General features: G+C 41.2%; 1 protein-coding gene across 1 annotated transcript in view; it reads left to right on the forward strand.

The window, feature by feature from the left end:
- Nucleotides 1-14,440, forward strand: part of boka (BCL2 family apoptosis regulator BOK a) — a 36,107-nt gene that overhangs the window by 11,787 nt on the left and 9,880 nt on the right. Inside the window, exon 3 of the mRNA XM_048604368.1 lies at nt 6,499-6,627. Coding sequence (XP_048460325.1) covers nt 6,499-6,627 — 129 coding nt within the window. The remainder of the gene's footprint in view (nt 1-6,498; nt 6,628-14,440) is intronic.

Genomic DNA, 14,440 nt, shown 5'->3' on the forward strand with positions numbered 1-14,440 from the left:
CCCTAACCTGTTCTTCCTCCCACCTATCCCCTCCTCCCACCTCAAGCCGCACCCCCATCTCCTACCGACTAACCTCATCCCGCCCCCTTGACCTGTCCGTCCTCCCTGGACTGACCTATCCCCCCCCTAACTCTCCACCTACACTCACCTTTACTGGCCCCATCCCCGCCTCTTCGACCTGTTTGTTTCCTCTCCACCTATCCTCTTCTCTATCCATCTTCTATCCGCCTCCCACTCTCGCCCTATTTATTTCAGAACCCCCTTCCCCTCCCCCTTTTCTGAAGAAGGGTCTAGGCCCGAAACGTCAGCCTTTCTGCTCCTATGATGCTGCTTGGCCTGCTGTGTTCTTCCAGCCCTGCACCTTGTTGTCTTGGATTCTCCAGCATCTGCAGTTCCTACTATCTCTAATGGAATGCTGTTCTTTCTTCTGATAAGAATTGAACATTAAAGCAAGGTTATGCTTCAGTTGTACAGGGCATTGGTGAGACCACATCATGACTATTGTGTGCAATTGATAATTGGAACAAACAGACACTTATGAGGAAAAATTGTTCAGGCTGGGCTTATTTCCACTGGAGTTTGGAAGAGTGAGGGATGACTTGATTGAAGTTCATGACATCTTGAGTTGTCTTGACAAGGTGAATATTTCCTCCTGAAGGTGAATCCAGAATTGGGAGACATTTTAAAAATTAGGGTTGCACTTTAAGGGTAGAGATGAGAAAAAGAATTTGTCTGAGGTTTGTGATTTTGGAACTCTCTGCCTCAGAAGGTGGAGGAGGTTGGTCATTAAATATTTTTTAAGGAAGAGTTGGATTGATTCTTTTTGGGCAGGGAAATCAAAGATTATCTGGGGTAGACAAGAACATGGAATTTGGAATGCAGACAGATCAGCCAGGATCTTGTGGAATGGCAGAGCAGGCTTGTGGGGGCCAGATGGCCTACTTCCACTCCTAATTCCTGTGTTCATATGATTTTCAAATGAAGGTTAAAGGGCTGTTTGAACCCAAATATCTAAGCTGCTCTCCTCCACCTTCTGGCTATACCCAGCAACATAAGGTCATAAAGTTCTCTCTTCTTGTAACATCAGTGAGTTATGAGCCTGAGCCTGTACAGTTTTATAGCTGAGCTGTATATTGACCACTGTGTTCAGCATGGTTTGTAAAGAAAACATGGAGGTGGTGTGAGGAAGTACCATGGGGCAGACCTCTGCCCTGTGTCATGAGGAAAAAAATCTTTAAAAGAGGTGACTAAGGAGCTTTAAAGATGTATTTACAGTCAATCTTTCTTGCTTTCCCCCACATTCCCTCTCCCCCCTCTCACTTTCTCCTTGATCTATGTCTTTCCTTCCCTTCCTCTTTCTGTCGGCTCTGCCAATCTGCAACATGCCTCTCTCTCTCTCTGCACCTATGTGTCTCACACTCATCCTTTCCTCCTTGTAGCCTGAGTCCAACACTATAGTGACTGTTGAAATTCATTTTTCCCATAAGACCATAAGACATAGGAGCAGAAATTAGGCCATTCGGCCTATTGAGTCTGCTCTGCCATTCAATCATGGCTGATAAGTTTCTCAAACCCATTCTCCCACCTTCTTCCGGTAACCTTTGATCCCCTTAACAATCAAGAGCCTCTCTGTCTCTGTCCTAAATATACTCAATGACCTGGCCTCCACAGCCTTCTGTGGCTGTGAATTCCATAGATTCACCACCCTCTGGCAGAAGAAGTTTCTCCTCATTTCCGTTCTAAAGCGTCTCCCTTTAAGGCTGTGCCCTTGGGTCCTGCTAATGGAAACATATTCCCGATGTTCACTTTATCCAGATATTTCAGTATTCTGTACGTTTCAATTAGATCCCCCCTTATCCTTCTAAATTCCATCAAGTATAGACCCAGAGTCCTCAAATGTTCCTCATATGTTAAGCCTGGAATCATTCTCGTGAACCTCGGCTGGACCTGCTCCAGGGCCAATACATACTTCCTGAGATGTGGGGCCCAAAATTGGTCACAATATTTTAAATGTGGTCTGACCACACCCTTATAAAGCCTCAGACGTACATCCCTGCTTTTATATTCTAGCCCTCTCGAAATAAATGTCAACATTGTATTTGCCTTCCTAACTACCGACTCAATCTGCAAGACCTCCTGGACTAAGACTCCCAAGTCCCTTTGCATTTCAGATTTCTGAAATTTCTTCCCATTTATTAAATAGTGTATGCCTCTATTTTCCCAGTGGATCAGTGCAGAACAGATCATTGTAAGGCATTTTCTCAAGTTGAACTGCAAATGCCAAAAAGTAACATAGGCACAAACTTGAAGAACAAGTACAGGCCTCGTCTCAAGAAAGTATGTTTACACAGATTGATAGCTGATAGATATAGTTGGGGGGAGAAAATAACTAGCCATTTGGAAGTTGTGGTCTTTGGACAATGGGTTTCAATGGAAGGATTAGTAGGTGAGCCCTGAGGTGTTCCTCTTTAGTTTGGGATCTTTGTAAAGTCAAAGGAAATGGGAAATTGATAGACTGAGAAGTGAAAATATTTTGACTGCGTTTTTGTGGAAGGATTATCACTGCAGATCCTAGTGCACACTATATTGATAGTTTCTAGTCCCTGTGGAATTGGGGATGATGCATATTATATCCTCCATTCTCCTGAATTTCTAACAAAGGATGTATGGGCGCACCATTATTTTTGGGGCGGAGGGTGGGAAGCTCCACTGAGGAGGTGGATTCTCGGGTTCCTTCCTTCTTTCCAGATGACTCATTCACGTAGAGATTTGTTTAGTCAGAGAAAAGTAATAAATTGTACAGTACAGGCTGGCCATACAAACCATTGTACTCATATCAGCACTTTAAAAAGAGCCTTCCAAATAGCTCTCCTCCTCCTGCTCTTTTCCCATTGCCTTACAAATTTACCTTTTTTGAGGTTTTAACTAATTTCCTTCTGTAGGTTACTACTGAATATGCTTCCAGGTATTCCTCCTGATTTTCCACCCTGTATTTTTTTCCATAATACCAGAGATTTCACTCCTAGTTTCTTACATTTTCAAAAATGGTTTTCTCTTTGTCCTGGTTCAGCTTTGAACTTAGGTGCCTGAAATTAAATTGACTTAAATCTAGCCACGGGTAATTTTTAGGTGGGTTTGCTCAGAGCTTTCCCCCAGAGCCTGCAGTAGATTGATTGAATAAAGGGGTGAGTCTGGGTGGGATGCTCTTCAGAGGTTGGTGTAGACTTGATGGGCTAAATGGCCTCTTTCTGCACCGTAGGGATTCTGTGAATAGTGGAATCGCGTTCTTACAGGAAACACCATTAAAAGTTTGATACACCTGCATGTCATCAAGAGCTGCCATAGAATATTAAAGCTCTCCTTTAAAACAAGACTCTTTATGCCAAATCCAGAAAAATCTCGGGAATTAACATGCTAATTTTTCTTTTGGAATACCCTCATAGCAGTTTTCAGTACTTCAAGGGGATGAAATTGGTCTTCAGCCAGAGCTCAAAATGGCAAGATCAGCAGATTGTTAACCCTACCACCGCCACTACCCCACCCAACCATCCAAGTGTATTTTCCAGTATCTGCAGTGATACATTGGCAGGCAGGCTACCCAATGCATCATCAATCCTCTGTTCACAATACACCCGAAAGAAAGGAAGGACGATTTACATTTATATAATCACCAAGATGTCCAATTTGTTCATGGAATGTGAACATCACTGGCCTGCCCAGCATTTATTCCCCAGCTTTAATTCCAATCCCAGGTGTCAAACATGGGGGTTGAACCACAATACTGAGATTCACTGTCCCATGCTCCACTGACAGAGCTAACAGACGATAGCTCAAGGAACAACTAAATCAGTGCCCTCCACCTGAATATAGTTAACCATTAATTGCTATACAATTGACAGGTCCCACTTGTGGTGCCGTGGTAATGTCCCTACCCCTGGACCAAGTGCCAGGGGTCAAGTCACATCTGCTCCAGAGGTGTGTAATAATATTTCTGAACAGATTGATGAGAAAAATAGGGTTATAAAAGAAAATTACTCAATTAAAAGTTGATGCCTTTGGTTCAATACAAAAACAGCATGCAATTTTACAAAGAAACCAAGAGTGAAATTTTTAAAATCTAAATCAGAATGTTTTATTCACCAGCTCCGAACATGGAAACCTAATGTTAGAGCATCACTGTGTTTTCAGGAAGTTTCTGTTGCACACAAACAGTGATCAACATATTGAATAGACTTCTGAATACAGTTATAGGAATGGGATCATCTCAGAAATTGATGCATGAATATTGAAAACCCAAAATCAATATGAATCAAACATTAATTGACTGGATTTTGGTCCCAGTGTCCTTCTTTGTTAAACAAAGAAGCTTTGGAGGGACAGTACCAATCCTGATGGATTTAACGTCACGGAGACTGTAATGTTCAGATCTACTAGAATGAAGGTTATCAGATATGAACCTTTCAGGCCTGCAGCCCAAAATCTTTCAAGGGAGGGATGGAAGGGAGAAGAGGAGCAGCTGTTCCTTGAGGCAGGCCAGACTTCTGTAACACATACAACAGTAGGTGAATAGAGGATTAGAAACTGTTAAGGTTTAACACACAGCAATGATTGAGGAAAAGTCAGCAATGAAACTACTTTCAACTTTACATTCTAGTGGCTACAATGCACTCTTTAAATAACTTGGAAATGGCTGTGTGCCAAAATGTATTACTCATGGTTTGTAGACTGTTTGAGGAATTGAGCAGAACTGAACAGCCTGAGGCTCTTTTCTTTAAAAAAGGGAAGGAAGAGAAGTGACCCGATGGTGGTCTTTAAGACTCTGAAAAGAAGTAGGGGTCTGTAGGATAAGGGTAGGGAAGACGATTTCACATGTGGAGGAAGTTGAAAGTGGGGATTTTCACAAATGAATTTGGGGGGAGCTCTGGAGAAGCAATCTAGAGAGGGTTAAAATGTGAAACTCGTGATTGAAGAGAGTACTAGAGGTGAATAGTGCAGATTAATTCAAGCTGAAACTGGATATGTAAGGAGAGATCAAAAAAAAATGGGAGGAGGCTTGTGGGGAACATAAGCATTTGCAATAGAGTGTTAACTGAAATGGCCTGAATGGCGTTATTAGAAGAAAATGGCATTGGGAAGTTAACTATCATTTTGGACCCTGATTTGTTTAAAGTGCTCTCCTGTTTCCAGTGTAGGACAGTTAGTTGGAAATGAGTGGACCAGCTGAAGTGAATCTCCAGCTCAATCCTTATATGAACTTGCTCTCTCCATGACCTTGTTTTAAGATGTGTACTCAGCATCAGCAAGATGACTTGTTTTGATTTTTATGTTGTCCTTTTGTGAGCGCTTGATCATTATGCCTCATCTACACATTTACCGAAGTGCAAACAGGTCTTGAAGCCACCATGTGCGTTCTCAGTGAACAGTCCAAATTTTACAGCAGAGTTCTGTCTATGACCAGCATAAGCCACTGTACAATGAAGGTATCATGGCTGTTTCTTGGATAGCATGACCTGATGTTTATGTTCAGGATTCTGCAATTAGGTAATGCTTGAATATTAATACAGTACAAACTATTTCTTTTTGTGAAGGATGTACAGTCAATATGAAGAACCCTGACAATGTGTTCATGATTACAGCTTATGGCATCCTGTGTAGCTAATGCTATTATGTTTTCTGCATCAAATGTGATGGCTTCAATGATCTTCTCACTCCTGTATCTGATACAAATACAAATAAAGAAGGTTTGCCGTTTCCTAGTGATTTTTTTTCCTTAGAATTTACCTAATGAATTTACTAAACATCTATTTGGCCGCAGAATTTATACAAAAGCAATTAAAAATAAAAACATAAGAAATCAAAGCAGAAATAGGCCAGCTAGCCCTCGAGCCCTCTTTGCCATTTATAAGATTGTGGCCTTAACTCTTTCCTTGCCCACCCTGTCACAACCCTGACCCTCCCCTGTAGATTACAGATCTGTTAAATTCAGCTTCCACTGCTCTCTGAGATAGAAAACTTCAAAGGTTGAGCATAATAGGTTGCATGATTTCATAGGTTCAAAATGATAGTCAAGAGTGAGATCTAAATTCATAGTTTCATGTTGACGAGGCAATTGCCATCCAACTGAGCCAGTGGAGAGGAGGTTTAACACCTCCATGTTTTTATCCTGAATGGTAAATTAATACTCACCAGTCAAGAAAACAGCCACCGCCACCTCCTCGTGGACAACTAGGGACAGACAATAAATGCTGGCCCGGCCAGCAAAGCCCACATCCTGTGAAAGAATAAATAAAGCTCACAAGAAAAGAAGTTACATCACTTCCTCCTTTTCTGGATTGAATAGAGCTCCCATGCATTGTGTCACAAACAGTGTCTCTATCATCAGCTGATAGAGACTGTATCAGTAGTGAAGAGATAGAACTGTCATTATCATTTCTCTCACTCAGAAAGCAAAGTACCGAATAGCAGAATTTCTTTTTTTTTGTCTCTCTCTCTCTCAAGGTGACGAGTTGGAGTACATCAGACCAAATGTCTACAGGAACATTGCCAAACAGTTGAATATCTCAGTCAGTTCTGAAAGCATCGTGTCTGATGCATTCCTGGCTGTTGCCACTGAGCTTTTCTCTGCAGGTAAATTTCTGAAATATTACTTTGTGTGTTTGACTGTGAAAATGGGATGCTGCTTCCTGCTGCTCTTGTACTGCTGAGCAATATCTGCGCCATGTGTAAAACATACATCTCTAATCCTAACTATCCACCCAGCTTCAGCTGTCCCTGTACAGGATGTCCTTCTGGTTTCTTGCGTAGGTTTCTGTACTCATACACTGTTTTCATTCCTGTGGTTCCTTCCTTGCAGAGCAGCATGAACAAAAAATCTGCTTCTTGATCTCAACTAACAACTGTGTTTCAAAAAAACATATGACTCCTTCATTTACCCTTTCCTGTGATGGTATCATCTCTACTTGGCTCATCTCCAACCACAATGGTATTTGAGATGAAGAACTTCAGCTTCAGCTATGCCACAAGCAAAAATGCCAGCTTGCAAGTAGCATTTACATTTCTCTGATTTTTCGAATCATTTATCACTGCCTTCCTGATCATTTAATTCATCTGTCCACAGACGCTGCTGATTTCCTCCAGCATTTTCTGTTTTTTACTTCAGATTTCCAGCATCAGCGGTATTTTGATTTTATCCAGTTGATTAGTCTTTTAAATTTCTACCTCCGGTTTCTTTAATTGCTGTATCATTGTGTGACACTGCTCCCCATAATTCAGATCCAGGCTTGCCCAGTTACTCGCTGTATAATAATGAGGGAGCTCCCAGTCCAGCATTGTAGAGACTTGCCTGTTTCTCTCTTCTTCCACACAAAGGGGAGGGGAAATCTGAGACTTCCTAGGCCTAAAGCTAGTTGCTGCTGGCAGTCAATTGAAAATTTCAAAGTGGGTGTTGATAGATCTTTGATTAGGTTTTGAGAAGGATGGAATCAAGATTGGGTAGATGGGATTAAAATACTGATCAGTAATGATGCAACTAACTGGCAGAACATGCACAGGGTGTTGATTGGCTTCCTCCTCAGCCTATATTTACATAATCATTTCCAACATCTACATACTCATTAAAGCAGTTTCTGCTTATATTCTTTGGCCATCTGTCCCTCATTCGACAGTGTTCTCTGGTTATGTAATGAATATCCAAATGAATTTGAAGTCCTCATCAAACTGAATAGTAATTGGCTTTGAGTGTATCATTTAGAAGTTTATTTTCAATAGACTAGACAGAAAAATAGAGATTATTCATGTTCTTTTACTTTCTTGTGTTCCCCTCATGTACTTGCTCTCAATTAATAAAATTTAACACTTTGCTATTAGTCACTGAGCTGGATTTGAGCCAGTGGAATGTGTTACAATGGCAAATATTACTCAATAGCAGCTTTTCATTATTGAGATTATACTTCACTGAAGTTTGTACCTTGGTTAGTTCTTTAAACAACAATGTGTAGGACATTGAAAGGTCATCGATTTGCAAAAGCAATGCAGCCTGTAGATTTTTGTTGGAATGTGGGCATCACTGGCAAACAGCAACATTTGTTACATATCTCTAATTGCTCTTAAGAAGGTGAGCTGCTTTCTTCAACTGCAATGCTGCAGGTACACCACCCTGTTCTGTTAGGGAGAGCTTCCGGGATTTTGATCCAGTGACGGTGAAGGAATGACAATGTAGTTCCAAATCAAGATGGTGAGTGATTTGGAAGGTAACTTGTAGGTGCTGTTGTTCCCATTTATTTGCTAGCCTAGTCCTTCTAAGTGAGTCATTGAGCCATACAGCACAGAAACAAACCCTTCAGTCCAACCAGTCCATGCTGACCATAATCCCAAACTAAACTAGGCCCACCAATCTGTCCATATCCCTCCAAACTTTTCTTATTCATGTACTTATCCAAATGTCTTTTAAATGTTGTGACCGTATCTGCATCCACCACTTCCTCTGGAAGTTCATTCCATATATGAACCACGCTGTGCGGAAAATAAGTTGCCCCTCATGTCTTTTTAAAATCTTTCTCCTTCATCTTAAAAATATGCCCCCTAGTCTTGAAATTCCCAACTATAGGGAAAAGACACGTGCCATTCACCGTATCTATACTCCTCATGATTTTATAAACCTCTACAAGGTTACCCCTCAACCTCCTACACTCCAGTGAAAAAAGTTCCAGCCTATTCAAATCTCTCCTTATAACTCAAACCCTCCATTCCCGCACATCCTGGTAAATCTTTTCTGAACCCTCTCTAGCTTTATAATATCCTTCCCATTACAGGGTGACCAGAACTGGAGACAGTACTCCAGGAGAGGCCTCACCAACGTCCTGTATAACCTCAACATGACGTCCCAAATCCCACGCTCAAAGGTCTGAGCAATGAAGGCAAGTGTTCTAAATGCCTTCTTAACCACCCTGTCTACATGTGATGCAAACTTAAATGAATTGTGTACATGAACCTCATGTCCCTCTGTTCCATAACACTACCGAAGGCCCTACTTTTAACTGAATAAGTCCTGCCCTAATTTATTTTACTCAAATACAGTACCTCTCATTTATCCAAATTAAACTCATCTGCCACTCCTCAGCCCATTGACCAAATTAATCAAGATCTCTTTGTAATCTTAGATATCCTTCTTCACTATTCACTATACCACTAATTTTGATGTCATCTACAAACTTACTAATTGTGCCTTCTATAGTCTCATCTAAATCATTGATATAAATGACAAACAAAAGTGTCCACAGCACCGATCCCTGCAGAACACCGATGGTCACAGGCCTCCAGTCCAAAAATCAATCCTCCGTCACCACTGTCTCCTGCCGTTAAGCCAACTTTGTAACCAATTGGCAAGGTCATCCTGAATCCCATGAAATTTAACTTTATTAATTAGTCGACCATGTGGTACCTTGTCAAAGGCTTTACTAAGGTCCGAGTGAACAATATCTACCACTCTCGTCTCATCGATCTTCTTGGTTACTTCCTCAAAAAAACTCAATCAAGTTTGTGAGACATGATTTCCCTCGCACAAAACCATGCTGACTATCCCCAATTAATCCTTGCCTCTCCAACTGCATATGAATCCTATCTTTCAGAATCACCTCTAACAACTTACCTACCACTGAAGTCAGACTCACAGATCTATCGTTCCCAGGCTACTCCTTACATCCCGTTTTAAACAAAGCACAACGTTATCCACTCTCCAGTCATCCCGCACCTCACCCATAATTATATATGACGCAAATACTTCTGCAATGGGCCCCACAATTTCCTCCCTAACTTCCCACAACCCTCTGGGATACACTAGATCAGGTCCTGGAGATTTATCTACCTCTATCTTTTCTAAGACCTCCAGCACTTCCTTTTCTGTAATGTGCTGTTTTCAAAACATCAGCATTTATTTCCAAGTTCTCTAGCCTCCATTTCTTTATCCACAGTAAAAACTGATGCAAAATATTCATTTAATATCTCTCCCATCTCCTGAGGTTCAACACAAAGATGACCTCTTTGATTCTACTCTCTCTCTAGTTGCTTTCTTGCTCATAATATACTTGTATTATCTTACCCTTACCTGCCAAGGCTATCTTGTATCCCCTCCTGATCTCCATCTTACGAATGCCCCTACACTCTTTATCCTGTTCAAAAGATTCATTGGAAGTCCGTTGTCTATATCTAATATATGATTCTATTTTTTTATTCTTGACTAGAACCTCAATATCTTTATTCATCCATTGTTCCCTAATTCTGCCAGCCTTACCTTTCACTCTAACAGGAACATAATGATTCTGAACTCTCGTTATCAGACTTTTAAAAGTCTCCCACTTATCTGACTTCCCTTTACCTATAGTCTACTCCAATCAATTTTTGGAAGTTCCTGTTTCATACCATTAAAATTTGCCTTACTCCAATTAAAAATTTTATCTTTTATGGAAAGCTTATCCTTTTCTGTAACTATTTTAAAACTAATAGAATTATGATCACTAGACCCAAAGTGTTCCTTTACTATCACTTCAATCACTTGCCCTGCCTTATTTCCCAAGAGAAGGTCAAGTTTTGCTCCTTCTCTAGTTGGAACATTTAAATATTGATAGAGATTGTGGGTTTGGAAGCTGCTATTGAAAGAGCATTTTGATGAGTCGTTGCAGTCACCCTGCTGCCACTGTGTGTTAAAGGTGAAGGGAATGATTGTACACCTTGGTGGATGAATCAAGCAGACTGTTTTGGTCTGGATGATGCCAAGCTCCTTGCATGTTATTAGAGCTGTACTCATCCAGGCAAGTGGAGATTATTTCATCAAGTGCCATGGGTGAAGTAACTGAAGATGGTTGGGTTTAGAACACTAGCCTGAAGAACTTCTGCATTGATGTTCTGGGACTGAGATGATTGAACTCCAATTATCACAATCTTTGTGCTAGGTATGACTTTAACCAGTTGAGTGTTTTACGCTGAGTGTTGTAGGTGTACTGGAAGAACAGCTCAGCTGGGGGCAAGACTAGTTCTAAAGCACAAGTCATCAGTACTTACTGCAGGGATGTTGTCAGAGTCCATAACCTTTGCAGTAGCTAGTGCCATAAACCATTTCTTGATACGATGTAGAGTGAATCGAATTGGTTGAAAACTGGTATCAGTGATGCTAGGACCTTGGGAGGAGGCTGAGATTGATCATTTGCTCAACATTTCTAGCTGAAGGTGGATGCTAATGCTTCTGTATTCTCTTTTGGCCTGCTGGTCTGGGCTCCTCCATTGTTGAGAATGGAATATATGCTCTGAATATATTCTTGCTCGAATGTGAAGGAATCAAATTTTGGACAGAAATTAAGGTTTAGTCAAACATTAGAAAGAAAGTAGGTCTCATATTGAAGTGACAATGGACAAATATTGTAAGCGGTGGAAGGAGAGAAGAAAATAGAAGATGAATATAATGAACTGGATTCAGTTGGTCTCTGTGGAGTGGGTAGGGGTAGCATAGGTCAGACTGAAGTGGAGATCCACGGCAATCAACCTACTGGGAAAAAGATGACACCAACAAACAAACAAACATGTTAACTAAGGACTTGAAGATAATATCTAAGTCACCAGCTGAAATCAGAAGTCACAGAGAAACAGTGAAAGGATGTGTTGGTAACGTACAATAGGAAGCAGCTGGGACATAAAAAATGAGAACACATGGGCTATTACCATTATTTGAAATGCTGTCAGTAAGACGTTTTCAACATATTGGTGCCAATTTTTTTTTAATCTTCAGTGCTTTCATTTGTTAGCTATAAAATGTCTAAAGAAATGGGAAAGGCTGTTTGATTAATAGTCAAGAATCAATCAATCTGATAACCAAGAGGTTGCTTGTATCCTAACTGGTATAGGTAGGTGGGGCACCAGTAGGTCAGACATGTTGGTTGACCAATAGCAGCAGCATTGCAAAGTGAAATCATGTGATGAAACCTGCAGGAATACACCCATCCAGAGTTGGCAATGTCAAAGCGCCCTTTGTGTTTATAAATTTGCTGCCGATAAGGAAGGGAACATTTCCTTTGTGGTAGAGGGACAGGCCAAACACACTGTGACACACTAATCTGGTGTTCTCCTTGGAGCAAAAAGAGAATTTGGGGGAAGCTGTTTGAGATTTCCAAGCACAAGAGTTATACTGCTGCAGTTCTCTACTTTGCAATTCATGCATTTTTGTTGAGGCTGACATCAAGCTTTGCCTGTCCGTTTGTGGTTTGATTGCAGCAAGTGCAAGCCAGAAGGACAGAAGAACATGATAATTAGGAGCTGGAGTAGGTTATTTGACCCTTCAAAACTGCTCTGCTTGGCAAAATCCTGGATGATCTGCCTCCTTAACTGCACCTTCTCACACTGTCTCCACATCTCTTAAGTCCCTTTGTGCTCCATACCCCTGTGTTGAGATCAGTGCAGTTGCATTGCAGAATCTGTGTTCAGAGAACTTTATATATTTACAACACAGAAACAGGCCATTTAACCTATCTAGTCTAAAACGGGACTTCTGCTACACACAAGCCTCCTTCCACTCTACTTAATGTTACCTTCTCAGTATTTCCATACACCCTGGTGTGTTTATGGGGTGTGCTTTCCCTTAAATGCATCAATACAATTAACCTCCTTGTTAGTGTCAGCCTTGGCTCTGTTGGCAACACATTCACATGTGAATGCAGGTTCAAGTCCATCTTGGGCGAGCATGAAAATCCAGGCTAATATAAGTGCAACACTGAGGGAGTCCTTTTGGAGATTCCGTCTTTTAGCTGAGATGTTAAACTGCGCTTCTGTTTGAGTGGTGATGTAAACGATCCCATGCTACTGTTTGGAGGAAGATCAAGAGAATTATCCCTGGTGTCCTGGTCAATGTTTATCCTTAAGGGGTCAGCATCACAAAAAGACGATTATCTGCTGATACTCACATTACTGTTTGTGGTATTCTCCTACGAACAAATTAGCTGCTATTTTTCTTCCTTCACAATTGTGACATCTCTTCAAAGAAAACTTTACTGTCTGTAAAGCACTTTGAGATGTCTGGTGGTCTTCAGAAGTGCTATGTAAATGCTAGTCTTTCTTTCTTTAAACCGCTCCCTATGATAACATTGTCAACCTTCTCACAACACTGAACAACGGATTGAAATGATATTATGAGAAGGGGAGAATACAGTCATCAGATCCATGTGGCCCATGGTGGAGAGCCTGAGGAGCAAGGGGCCGAACCGAAGGATCATAAGGGGAGGTCATAATGTCTAGTTTATAATCCAGTTCATTAATATTTGCTATGGAGATGAGGTGTTGATGGAGGTGAACACTTGGTTGAAGAGTGATGTCAGGAAGAGGGAGTTCCATTTCATGGGATAGTGGGACAGGAAGGAACATTGAGACAGACAATGGGTAAGGATCAGTGTCCTAGCAGAACGGGTAAAGAGGATGGTCACGAAAACTTTGAGCTGGTGAGTTGGTGCCAGGGGAAGGGTAGCTCTGATGGGAAAGGTAGTATAAATAATAGCTTAAAAGAAAACAAAAAAGATCAAGGACTAGAGAAACAGTCAGAAATGGTGCATTCGGCAGGTAAGAAGGGAATAAAATACGTAAAGAGACTAAATCAGGTCAGAGAAATGAGAAGTAACAGAGTAAAATATTAGATCAGAAGGCCACAATAAGTGTTCTTTATACAAACACACAGTGTACAGCAAATTGTAACTAACTGACTTCCTGACTAAATAAAGTTATTGGCTTTCTCACTTCCCATCACAGTCGTAGGTAGAGTGGAGGCTTATACACAGACCTAGCCAGGAATCTTGGGCATGGTTCCCATCTACGCCCCCAGTGAGTTGGAACATTCTCGCTCAAACAGAGACATCCCACAGAGGAACACTGTCACCCTCCCACTCTTTGTCTTGCTGGATTTAAAACTGCATTTCAATCTAACGCCAGTGAAACTCTCCTTTGCTTTTTGAAACAACAGAGGTATGAAAACACACACACATGTTCACACGAGTCCAAATGCTGTACCATCACCTCAATGGTCATGTTAAAATAGCTCCTTCCAACTTAAAATCAGCCCTGCAACACACTGAATGGTAAGTTAAAACAGAAAGGCTGGCACCTGCAATGGCTATATCATGGAATCATTCCACAGAAGGAGACAATTCAGCCCATCAAGTCTTTACTGTAGAACAATCTAATCTGTCCTATTTTCCCGTTCTATTTCCATAGCCCTGCAAGAACTGAGATGAGAATTTTTTTCACCCAGAGACTGGTGAGCCTGTGGAATTCTCTGCTGTCGAAAGTGGTTGAGACCAAAACATTGAATGTTTTCAGGAAAGGGCCAGATATAGTTCTTAGGGCTAAAGGAATTAAAGGGTATGGGGAGAAAGCAGGAACAGAGTACTGAGTTGGGTGATAAGCCGGGATC

This window comes from Rhincodon typus, chromosome 13 (genome assembly GCF_021869965.1).
Source record: "Rhincodon typus isolate 14 chromosome 13, sRhiTyp1.1, whole genome shotgun sequence".
In the NCBI taxonomy this organism is placed as follows: domain Eukaryota; kingdom Metazoa; phylum Chordata; class Chondrichthyes; order Orectolobiformes; family Rhincodontidae; genus Rhincodon; species Rhincodon typus.